General features: G+C 36.5%; 1 protein-coding gene across 1 annotated transcript; it reads left to right on the forward strand.

Annotated features, from left to right (window-relative positions):
* The first annotated feature begins 1,178 nt into the window (after positions 1–1,178).
* Positions 1,179–10,751, forward strand: LOC127788693 (1-acyl-sn-glycerol-3-phosphate acyltransferase 2). Its single transcript, XM_052317265.1, has 11 exons — positions 1,179–1,593; positions 1,838–1,960; positions 3,491–3,530; positions 3,642–3,715; positions 3,968–4,027; positions 4,567–4,644; positions 4,786–4,944; positions 8,571–8,696; positions 9,288–9,380; positions 9,830–9,913; positions 10,064–10,751. The coding sequence occupies exons 1-11, from the start codon at positions 1,513–1,515 to the stop codon at positions 10,304–10,306; spliced, it is 1,161 nt and encodes a 386-aa protein (XP_052173225.1). The 5' UTR covers positions 1,179–1,512; the 3' UTR covers positions 10,307–10,751.
* The last annotated feature ends 2,304 nt before the right edge of the window (positions 10,752–13,055 follow it).

Raw genomic sequence — 13,055 nt, forward strand, 5'->3', positions numbered from 1 at the left:
AAGCCTGCAAAGTATTTGATATAATAATATTAAACACTAGTCAAAGAGCTTTTGGCTTTTTGAGGTTTTAATTACTGCTTTAATAATTTCTACTAGCTTCAAGTAATAGAAGCCATAAAGCTCGTAGAAAACAAATTTTAAAATGTTATTTGTTTTTATAATCATTTTATCTTCATAATTATATTTATTTTTATAATAATTATTTAATATATTAACATATTTTTTAATTATTTTACATATCTACGTCTTACAGCACTAAAATATTAACCAAATATTTATTATTATGTTTAGTTTTTATTTATAATTTTACAGGTTCTATTTTTATTTTTTTAACATAAAATGAAAACTAGTCATATTATTTGATAATGCTGTTAGTTTTAGTTTTTAAGCCTATGGGTTGCTAAATTGACCCATTTGTCTAAGGTTTTGTTTTAATGATTCAGGTATTCGAGTTTCGCACGTCTAATTTTTAGAGAAGATCGTCATTCTCCCTGATTCAGTCTCCTGATATATTAGATATATCAAATGTGGCCGTAAATTTATATATTCCTAAGCAGATATATGATTAATTCTCACTAAATGAGATATTTTTATTTCTAACAAAAATTAATTCTTCACAAAATTTAAGAATTTTATTTATGGTGTCATACCTATGGGTCACTTGTCAAATATTGATTTAGTTCTAATTTATTCAACATCTTAAAAATTGAAAACAAAATAGAATTAAATAACCCCTAAAGGCTTATCATGATTCCTGGTCCAAGTTTGTGAACGTGGAAAAGCAAGGATCAAATGAAAATTCATCTCTTAAATTGTGAGTGTTTAAATTTGGGGCTAAATTAAAAAATGGATCCAGCTCAAGATGAAGTAGACCTTCATCTAAGTATTGGGGATGATTGATTTTTGGCCCAATCCAATGGTTGAGAATTGAAAATTTCGAGAATTAATAATAATAATAATAATATAGTTTTAATTATAAATAATAAATAGTATTAAATAGACATATACTCGATTAGTATTTAATTTATTTATGGAGTTAGAAATTAAATTTAATATTATATATAATTATATAAATATAGATGCATATTTTTATAAAATATTATATTAAAAATAATTTGAATTCATTAAAATCAAGCGGGTCTAATTTAATCGGATCTTTACCCTAATCGGACCTTTGCCTCCAACTATGTCCTACGATGTTTGAAAGAGGACGGGCATATTCTGGCCTCTGTCTTGTATCTGAAATCCCCGAAACGAGGTTTTATCCATCGTCCGGCGGTCGGCGACGCTGCCGCCGTCACCGATCATTGTCGTCGATACACAAACATCAATAATTGTTTATCAGTTTGGCATTCAATTCCATACACGTGTTCTCTGCATTTGCCCTCCTCTCTCTGTGAAATTACATTCATTTCATCATCCTACTCTCCGCAGCTCCTCTCTCTCTCTCTCTCTCTCTCTCTCTCGACATTTCTTCAGTCGCTTCACTCGCTCTGCTTCTTCCGCCACGCCATGGCGATTCCAGCGGCAGTTGTAATAGTCCCATTGGGTGTTCTGTTCTTCATCTCGGGTTTCGTCGTAAACCTCATCCAGGTACGCAACTCGTCCCTCTTGCCCTGATGTCTTCTTCATCTGTTTAGATTCGTTCTCATCAGCGAATTGATTCCGCCCCCTTTTCTACCGTTTTCCCCAATTTTTGAAGTTGTGTTCTTCGTTATTTGCCCTATTTCGAGTTGTATATTCGGAGTACCGGGGTTTGTTTTGTTTGTTTGCATTTTTAAGAATAGGGTTTCAGGTTTCTGCTTAACCTAATGGAAAACGACTGTCTTCTGCGCAGGCTTTGTGCTATGTCCTTGTTCGGCCGTTATCAAAGAGTACATACAGAAGGATTAATAGGGTGGTGGCGGAATTGTTGTGGCTGGAGCTTGTGTGGCTTGTTGACTGGTGGGCAGGGGTTCAGGTGATAAATTTTCTAGTATCCGTAGTCTAGTACCAATGCTGAATGGCTAGCCATTTTGAGGAATGTGTCCTTGTTCTTTTTTTTCCTTTTTCTTTCTTTTCCTTGTTATTGTCATAATTATGACTTCCAGATGCTCAAAGGGGTCATCTTGAGTTGAGGAGAGCCCTCTTTTTATGCATGCCGAATAGATAGAGACAATGGATCCTCAATCTTTTCTTTTTCTTAGGGCGATAGGCAGGCCAATCTTGATATTTCTATGCTTATGCAGTTTAAAAGTTCACTTTCAGCTGATGGCATAGGGTGATAGGCATGGATCCGTGAATGAATTAAGGGAAACTGTGTATTCCACCTAGTTAGCATTGCCCCCCCCCCCCCCCCCCCCCCCCCCCCCCCCAAAAAAAAAAAAAAAAAAAAAAAAACTAAAATAAAATAAAAGGAAAAGAAAAAGAATAGTCAGCTCGGGAGGAAATCCAGTAACTTGGTTTTGTTTTCTAGGAAAGAAGCTTGTGTTTGGCCCTCCATTTTCGTTTATGCTCACATGGCCCAAGAATATAGGATTTTATGGTCAGTTCTGGTAATGGATGCTACGGAACATAGCATTCTCACTTGGTGGGATGGTTTTCCATTTATTTTATGTGTTAAACAAGAAAACATTGATATGTTTGGAATCAAGTTTTAGTTCCATTTTCTGATTCCTACCATCCAGGAAAAGTATTAAGTGTTGGCTGTAAACAGTCGTATACAACTTATTAAATGGTTTATCCTCTTGTGGAAAAACCTCAGTTTCTTCTCCACATGTTCTAAGACTTCACTTTTCTCCATAATACATGGATGGAAGGAGATGTTTCCTCTTTTTAATCTTTTCATTCACTTTAGTGGTTATTGATCTGTTCCTCTTTTTGAAATTTTGATTTCCTCATAGGATAGTTCATTGGCCTTTTACTTTTAAGATATATGTGGAATACTATCCTGTCAGATCCTTGAATGATTGAATCTGACAGTAAGTTCTCACTGAATTGGTGAGAATCCGGTTAAGAAATTAGAGGGAAATGAGAAGAATTCCAGAGGGGGAGGGAAGACAGAGAGATAGGAGGGAAATCAAAGAGAGAGAGAGAAGAGAGATTGAGCAGGAAATCAGAAGTTTTTGATTAATTTCTTTGATTCCTTCCACACTGAATGCAATCAATAATTATATACTGATTGTAGCTACCTTTTGGCACCAAAAAGGGCCACCACTTTTTCAAAGTTACAGCTTTCAAAATATTACAACGATCTAACTTCATTCTAGAAGAATGACCTTTCATCTGCCCATTCCTTCTTCTCCAGAATTTATTCCCCTTAGTTATTAGGTACATGACATATCCCTTTGGTTATTGTATGTAATGGCTTATTACTAAGAAACTATCCAGTACCATAACGGCAGTATCTGTGAATGGGGCCTTAATGAGTTAATGCATGTGGGCTGAAATTCCAGTTGCTTATGGTGAGCCTAGAAATTGAATTGGTGACAAAGTTACTTTTTGGCTGCAGATTAAGCTGTTCACAGATTCGGAAACTTATCAATTAATGGGTAAGGAGAAAATTGTGATTGGTGTTGCTCAATTTAACTTGAGATGAACTTTTGTTTATGCAGGAGAATTGAATAGCTTATTTCATTTGGTTTTGTTGGTGTACTTTCCAGGTAAAGAACATGCACTTGTCATATCTAATCACCGAAGCGATATTGATTGGCTTGTTGGATGGGTTTTGGCTCAGGTGCTTGTTTGACAGGAGGTCTTCTTTGATGTATGCACGTGCATTAAAATATACACGCACATGTGCAGTAGCTGAACTCAATAGACATATTTCTGCACTGATATGTTCACTTCATATATATTTATTTGTGCAAATGGCACAGTTCATTTAGATTCTTTCTTTCTTTTGCTGATGAAGTTAAGATTGGTTTTTGCGGTCAAATTTGTGTTGTGTTATTCTCTCCTCACTGATTGTTAAATATTCTTATAACAGCGATCAGGTTGTCTTGGTAGCACATTAGCTGTAATGAAGAAATCATCAAAGTTCCTTCCGGTAAGAACTTCAACTTGACATGTTTAGAGATTGTGATTAGGTGGAGTATCATAAATTAATAGAGTAGATTGTGTCTGTTCAGTATTCAGTTGGAGTGACCTTTTTTCTCTGCCAAGATTGATATGTTCTCTAAAATGTAATATGGTTCCAATGAGGTATGTGAGCCTTGATTGATATACAACTATGGGAGGGGAGAATCAACTAATCTCAAGGGCATAAAACTGTATCTAGGGACATAGTGGACCAAATGATCCTGATTTCTGACATTTGATTTTGATCAACAATTTTTTTTTGTCTTTTTCCAGCTTTGGGTAAAAAACATTGCACACCTTTTGTTGTAGTGGTTTCTGATGACTGCTTGGTAATTAGATTATGTTAAAATATCACAATTTGTATAATTGCTGATTTTATCTTCTCAATATGCTCCTTTTCATACTTACCTGCTGTAGTAATTTTTAATTGTCATTTGTTCTGTATTTTAAAACCCACATACTTTCAAGGGATATTTGGAAGTATAAACCTTTGTCCAATGTATATAGGTCATAGGATGGTCGATGTGGTTTTCTGAGTATCTCTTTCTTGAAAGAAACTGGGCTAAGGATGAAAGCACATTGAAGGTATGATTGGATTTAATGAATTTCAGGATATAACTAATCTGTGTCTCTACTTTTGTGTATATATATATTTTGTCTTCTTTTTTTCTTGCTTTAAGTTGCCTTAGTTTGATCATAATGAATCATATGAAATTACATCTGCAGTCAGGTCTCCAACGGCTAAGAGATTTCCCACGCCCATTTTGGCTGGCACTTTTTGTAGAAGGTACTCGCTTTACACAGGCAAAGCTTTTGGCAGCTCAAGAGTATGCGGCTTCAACAGGGCTGCCTTTTCCTAGGAATGTTTTGATTCCTCGTACAAAGGTTTGACTCTACTTTCAGACATTATGAGAATGGAAGATGATATTCTCTTCCCTGCTCCTCTGTTGCATCCTCTGTTTTTTCCTTAAAATCATTTTTTCACGCTGCTGGTTTATCCGTAATTTCCTCTCCACCTTAAGCATCTAAAGTTCTTGTTTGCCAATATGCCAGTGCCTCTATTGTCATCTGCTAACTTGTGAATTCTTAATCTAATTTGTTACCTAATTTGGAGGCACCAACCTTCTGAATCTATATCTTTCTATGTTAATGCTGGATTGAAACTATTTATTGGTGTCAGATAAATTGTTCTTTGTAGAATATGATTCCTCAAGCACTATGCTTGTGAACTGTTATGACCCTGGGGGGAGATTAGTCATTAGGAAACTGTTGTAAACTGTGTAACAAGCTATGGTTAGGTGGTTAGAACAAGCCTAACTAATTGGGGTGGCAGTTAGCTCTCCTAACTGTAAGAGGTGCCTTATAAGAAGGCCGTTGTAGAAGGAAAGGGCATCGACTGAGAATAACAGATTTCTTCCACTCCCTTGCTTCTCAATTTCTCCCTCCATCTCTCTTGTTCTCTTCTCTTCCCTTCTCTCATTTTCTCTCTTTCTTCCTAAAATTTCTATCTTTTCCCGGAATTCTTCTTGGAATTCTGCAATTGCCCAGCCCTCAATCTGAGGGCTTGACATGAACATCAAGGTATGCAACTTTAAAAATGCCCCTGCTAAAAGTCTTGCTTTACATACTTCTGTTTGCCTATCAAACAAATCTTGTAGCGTTAATATTTGTGGGTTTTTTGTAAATCCCAATTCATACTGTTGTAGATTTCGCGTATATTTAAATTAAGGAGGACCTAACTAGATATCCTACTTATGTTTACTTTTCCTTTTCATCTTAAATAGCATGAAAAGGGGGAAGTGTATGTGTCATTGGACTAGCATTGGCTGCAAAACTTTATTTGCATTGCTTGGACTTGTTTTCAGCCTGTATTTATTGAATTAGTCTCAGTAAGTTCATTACTGAGGACTTTTCTCAGTAAAAGTTTTTTTGTAGAAAGATGGTAAAACGGAGTATGCATGCAAAAAGCTTATACAGAGCCCTACAGTATATAAATTAAGAGGAATGTACAAATCCTTCATAAAAGTCAACATCATAAGAAACTGAATGAAAAAAGTACAAGCCTTTAAGAAAGCATGTATAACAAAGAATTCCTTTCAAACTCCAAATACAAAGTGCTGCCCTTCAACATCTTATAGTTTCTTTCTTTTAAAGGATTCTATGTTCCATAATTAGCGGTTGCATTTAAGGGCAGCCATGCCCTAGCAATCTAAGAAATCTCTCACTATGCATGGTGTAGTTGCAAGCGAAGGGTGCCCTTAAGGCGCTATGATGTTATATTGCCTAAGGTACTAGGCCTTTTCTGTCTGAGCGAACAAGGCTAATTTGACTAATGACTTTATTTAACATGAAAAAGATAATAATCAGATAATGTATATAAGGCTTTAAAAATAATCTAAATATAAATTCCTTTAATAATGTTCCAACAAATTGTAACACCCCACTTTCTAGGCATATTATAGTTGAGGAATTTTGGGGAATTTTTTCGATAATTATACTTTGACCCAAAAGTTCCCCAAGTTTCCCTTTTTACCCCATTAGGCCTTAACATAACAACCTCAACATCATAAAGTTAAGGTAGGTAATCAAAGTTTAAGCAAGAAACATAGTCTAGATTGAACCTAAATCGAAGTATATTAAACTTCCAATGAATAGTATTTGTACATTCATCTAAGTCGATTTCAAATAACAATAGAAACATTAATAAGAGTACAACACCAGGCATTGAACATAATTTAAAAGTAAATCTGAAACTGTAAAGAGCTAATTTGTTATCTTCTCCTGTTCACATAAAAATTCCTTTTATTAGTAGTTTAACGGCCACATCTACCTATATATACATTTTATAGAAGAATATACGTTTGGGGGTGAATTATACACTCCAAGAACATTTTTTGCATATGGTTCATGATATGAATAAATATTTTCAGTAATTTAATAGTATCAAACATACCACAAATTGCATCTTCACATGTATGTTGCCAAAATAGTAACTAGCATGTACATGGCCATTTTTCATATTTTTATCACATACTGTTCCAACATAATGCTATGATGTATTTTTTACGTCAATTAATGCAATTAAAAGTGTTCATATCCCATGCCTCTATTATTTTGGTAGAAGTTTACCTTTCCATCAATGTCAAGCTTTTTGTTGTGATTGTGACATGTCTAAGGTGTTTTTCAAGCCTTGATCTTCATTTGAGCACTTAACTTTCCCACATAAATACTTTTCTATTTTTTCTCCCTTTTCTTCCCTTTTTTTTTCTTTCTTTCTTTTGCTTTGTTCTTATTTTTTTCCTGCATGCACCTTGCACAACCCACATGCATGAAGCTCGCTTGGCTGTCATCTTCCTCAGCATGCCTCGCCACTGGCAACTGCTTACTATTATATTCTCTTCCTCTTTTCTCCCCCTTTTTCTCCTATTCTACGTTTCCTTCTAATCTTCCCCTCTCTCCCCTTTTTCCTTCTTCTTTGTGGTCAATTTGCTATTGTCAGCGAACTATTTTGCCAGACTAGTGTTTTTCTCTGGCTAGCACAAAAACAGCCTCAAAATTTCCTTTGATTTTTCCTTCAATATACCCCTTGTATCTCCCTTTTCACAACCAAAAAAAAAAAAAAAGTCTCAAATCTCTCTGAATCAATCAAAAAATTGATTGACCTGTGTTTAGAACCCTCGAGCCCAAAAGCCCTTTTATAGCTGGAACCCACCGCCTCACCACCATAACCAGCCAATGGCCAGCAGATTCTTGCCAACCAAGCAACGTAAATCATGGTGGCCTACCCTGTTGCTGCCATAGCCTACCAAAGGTGACAATTGGCAGTGAAGCTTCGATGAAGCTTTAATTTCCTCAAATTCTCAAATTTCTCCACCTCAAGTTTGGTTTATTTCAGTTTAGCCCCTTGTCCAAACCTGCAGCTTTTTAGAAAATTGCAAAAGGGCCCCAAAAAGTTTTAAATTGCTTACTGTATCCTGATTTTTAAACAAATTGCACTTGCATCCCAGATTTTATAAAAATCCTTCACTAGCCTTTTCTCAAACTTACCAAAATACCCTTGACTCATTAAATTGTTTTAAGCCCTTATAGAATTTCCAAAATGCTCTTTTTGACCAAAATATAGCATTTTGAGCCAATTCTCAAAATTTTCTTCTCACAAATTGTTGCCTGTTATTTCTTGACCATGCTAACACAAGGCAAGGCAAGACAAGTCAACAGAATGGTGTACCCTGTAATACGGACGGGGTGCCACACCCTGTTGTAAAATGCACATCTGCTAGGTGTAAGATGAGGATGTTTTCTCCTGCCTTTTTTTTTTTTTTTTTTGGAAGAGGGGAGGGGGAAATGAGCCTAAGATGAGACCATAGTTATTACCATATGCCCACCTTTGTTGTATTTTATTGCGATTGAAGTTTTGCGATTGTTAGTAACACTGCAATGCTCTTTCTTCTGTTTGTGTTTGGAATTTACTATGTGGGTTTGTATTGAATAATCTACTTCTATGCTTCCAGGGTTTTGTGTCAGCAGTAAGTCACATGCGCTCATTTGTTCCGGCCATTTATGATGTCACAGTTGCTATTCCTGAGTCCTCACCTCCACCTACAATGCTAAGGCTCTTTAAGGGGCAGTCCTCTGTGGTAAGCATTTGGAACCTGCATTTCGAAAAATTGCATTTAGACATTTGCTAGTATTGGTAAACTTAAATGTGGTTCTAAGTTTATTGTTCTTTTTCACCTTTCAATTGCAAATGTTATTTGATTTTGTGTTTTTATTAAGTATTTTTGAGCTTTGTGAGAGCAACTTTCACCTTGCAATTGCAAATGTTATTTGACTTTGTCATGGTATTAAGTAAAATTTTTGACCTTTGTGAAGAGCTACTAGTTTTGTTTTTTCAAGTAAAGAATGGGTGTACCTCCTTGGCACTATTCTATTTCTTTTAAATTAAATAGTAATAGTAAAATTTTGTTAGGTGGTAGATATTTCTTAGTTATTAGATGGTTTTTTAATCAATTTGATTATGGGGAAAGAAGCATGTCCTACAAAGGAGCCATATGACCCCCCCGCCCCCCAACCCCCCACCCAAGGAAAATACAAACAAAAACAAAAAAGAAAGAAAGAACAACATGTGGTCATTATTTTCAACATTTTTATAAATATATGTTTTTGTGATGATGTATTGAGATGCCGTATTTAGTGTTGTTTACGAGTCAGTGGTTGCTGTCATGCAGGTGCACGTGCACCTCAAACGACATTTGATGAAGGATTTGCCTGAAACAGACGATTCTGTTTCTCAATGGTGCAAAGATATATTTGTGGCCAAGGTGCAGTTTTCTTTCTTTATTCATTTGACGCTATCTTTGTTATTTGGAATTTGAAATTTCAAATCCGTTGTTTGGATACATAATTGTTGGAAGCATTTGGATTTAGGTTAGAATCCACCCTAGATTTGAACTCAATAAATAGAAGAATTTGAAATACAGTATTTTAATGACAATTTGAAATTACCTCTTTTGAAATCCCTCCGTCCAAATGCAACCTTAATATATCTGTTAGCAATCTGAAGCCGACCAATCTAGTGGGATTAGAGCTTATGATTGTTTTTGTTGTGTGTTAGCAAATCTTAAATAATACGATAATATATTTGTTGGACAGACTTAATACTACCATGCGCATCATTAATGTATTTATGAGTAGTGTGACTGGTTTTATATGATGTGAATTTTATCTAAGTTTCCACGCATCTTCTCAAAATCAATTTTGGATTTACCAGGATAAGTTATTGGACAAACATATTGCTGACGATACTTTTCCTGGACAAGAGCAGAATACTGGGAGGCCAATGAAATCACTTGTGGTAAGATACCTTTCTATAAAACCGTTAACCATATCTTCAAACCAACATGCCCAACATCTTCGTCGTGATGCTGGTTACGGAGCGGAGGAAGATTATTGTACAATCTGGGACCCTCTAGGCCATCTCCTAACCTCTTTGCGTCGATGACAGGTTGTTATCTCTTGGGTGTGTCTACTCATATTCGGGGCTTTGAAGTTCTTCCAGTGGGCTTCGCTTCTATCCTCGTGGAAGGGTATCGCATTTTCAACTGTTGGTTTGGCCATTGTTACAGTCCTCATGCAGATATTGATCCAATTCTCTCAGTCGGAGCGTTCGACTCCTGCCAAGGTAGCCCCAGCAAAACCAAAGAATGGGGGGCAGTCATCAGGAGCAGGAGAAGATAAACAGCAGTAGATCACAGCTTGTTTTCCAAATTATCCATATGGTCAGAGGCCAGTTCATCTATAGCCTCATAACTTGTGAACTACTGGTGGTATATGCAAATACGCGCATCCTTGTGAACCTGTTCTTAATTTTTGTACCAACTTGCAGATTGCCCCTGTATCAATTTATTAATTTCTCTTCAATTAGGTTATATTCCTTCTTTATCATCATAGGTTAAGGGTCTTTTAGTAGGGCTTCTGTTTTGATTTTTTTGGTTCCTTTTTTTATTATTTTTGAAAGCGGAAAATAGGTATTGGCTTCTGATAGTCTCTTTTTTTGAATGAAAACAATTAAAGTATGTTTTCAGTGTCTTGTTTTCCCCTGCTCTTTTGGTGACCTTATGAGTTGGGACACTCTGATGAGAAGATAACTATGTATCCTACTGTCATGTGAATGACCATTCTTCTTTTTTTAATTTTTATTTTTCACTATCTAAATGAATGTAAGAAGTTTCATCAACAATTTCTTCTTATTCTTTCTCTTGCTTGTACGCTCAAACGTGACAATTTTTTATCAAAATAAGACAAACAATTTCTCTAGAGTTAGATTTAAAGTTAAATTAGACCAATTGATCTTAAAATAAGTTCACATTTTAATGACTATTTTTATCTGACAATACATTTGCCTCATGAAATTATAAGATTTGAAAATCTTTTATTTTTTATTAGTCAGTGATGATAAAATTTGAACATTTAATCATTGTTTGACATTTTTATGTTATTTTAATATTTTTATAGAGTTATTTTAATATTTTTGTTAAATTACATTGACACATTTGGAATTTGTATACATACAAAATTACCATCAATTATTTAGAAATTATATTGACTATCTTTAATGTTCTAAAATTATATCATATTACCTCGTGAGATTATATTTATTTTACACGGGTAAAGTGAAATTTTATAAATTACATAAATCTGTATTATTTAATAGATAATAGGTTAGTGTAATTTTTAAAATGTGAATAGAAGAAAACACAGTAAATTTAATACAATTTAAGGTTTCAAGTGTAATTTATCTTATTTTTTTAATATTCATATTTCTTTATTTTTTTTACTCAATAATATTTGTCAAATCATATGCTCCTATGATATGAATGGTGATATTTCAATATTTTATATAAAAATGGTTTAATATTTCGATTGATTTAATAATTAATTCAATTTAAATAACTATTAACTCAAAATATAAAGGATAAATTTTACAAATTATCATTGAAATTTATTTAAATAGCATCAACCATTTCTTTGTTTTAAAAATAGCACTGATCTCTCTTAAATTTTATAAACGTGAATCATTTACTTTTTTCGTTAACAATCATTTGTTAATTTTTTTTAAATTTTAAAAATATACATTTGTAGTTGGGATGCCTTTCTCGTGGGGGCTTCTGCTGTTCAATCCCACGATTTTCGGCATAGGAGATAAATTTGTGTCTGATCTTGTTGTGCCACAGAAAAAATGGGAAAAAATTTGAGAAATGAAAGAATTTTTCGGCTCGCCGTGAAGTCGCGAGTCGCAAGGCAACTAGACTATAGCCACGAAGGCTAGCTGCAAGGGCCAACTGTTGGGCTGCCTCGCGGCAAGCGCTGGCCGCAAGGTCGAGCTGCCTCGCGATAGCCTTGCCGCGAAGGCGAGCAGCCTCGCGGCAAGCGATAGCCTCGCAGCAAGCGCTAGCCGCGAAGGCAAGCTGCCTCGCGGCAGCATATGCCAAGAAGCCGGCCGTAAGGCTGCCTCGCGGTAGGCAGCCGTGAGCCTTCTCGAGGTAGCTCCATGGCAACCTCCTATTTTGGTTTTGACCCTGCCACCCTTGAGAATCGTGCCCTATAAATACCCAACTACGTGACATTAATGAGGACCCCAACTTTGGTAAAATCTGGACACTTTGAATACACTTTCACTATTTTTTGTGAATATTCATTGGGATTCGGGACTGACTTTGGCATCGGAGGGTCTTTGCGGAGAAGATTCCCGCGAGCCTTCTAACCCATTTTCCCAGCATTAATAGGGTCGAATCCTTGCGGCGAAGGAAAAGTCTTGCTGTGAACCTAGCGGCGAGAGTAAGGTCTTGCGGCGAACCTAACGGCGAAGGTCAAGCCTTGCGGCGAACCTAATGGCAAAGCTAGTGGCGAGACCTTGTGGCGAAAGCTCGTGGCGAGAACTTGTGGCAAGAGTTAGCGGCAAGAGCTAGTGGCAAGACCTTGTGGCGAGAGCTAGTAGTAAGACCTAGTGGCGAAAGCTAGTGGCAAGACCTTGTGGCGAGAGCTAGCGGCGAGACCTTGTGGCGAGAGCTAGTGACGAAAGCTAGTGGCAAGACCTTGTGGCGAGAGCTAGTAGCGAGACCTTGTGGTGAGAGCTTGTGACAAGAGCTAGTGGTGAAAGCTTGTGGTGAGAACTAGTGGCAAGAGGTAGTGGTGAAAGCTTGTGGCGAGAGCTAGTGGCAAGACCTAGTGGCGAAAGCTAGTGGCAAGACCTTGTGGCAAGAGCTAGTGGCGAGACCTAGTGGCAAGACCTTGTGGCGAGAGCTAGTGGCGAGAGCTAGCGGCGAGAGCTAGTGACGAAAGCTAGTGGCAAGACCTCGTGGCGAGAGCTAGTGGCAAGACCTCGTGGTGAGAACTAGCGGTCAATCCTTGTGGCGAGCATCCTGACGACAATCTCCCTTGAATCAACATCTCTTACGGCAACCTAATTTCACCCGACACCGAGCTCGAGTGGAACC

The sequence above is a fragment of the Diospyros lotus genome, chromosome 13 (genome assembly GCF_014633365.1).
Source record: "Diospyros lotus cultivar Yz01 chromosome 13, ASM1463336v1, whole genome shotgun sequence".
NCBI classification, from domain to species: Eukaryota; Viridiplantae; Streptophyta; class Magnoliopsida; order Ericales; family Ebenaceae; genus Diospyros; species Diospyros lotus.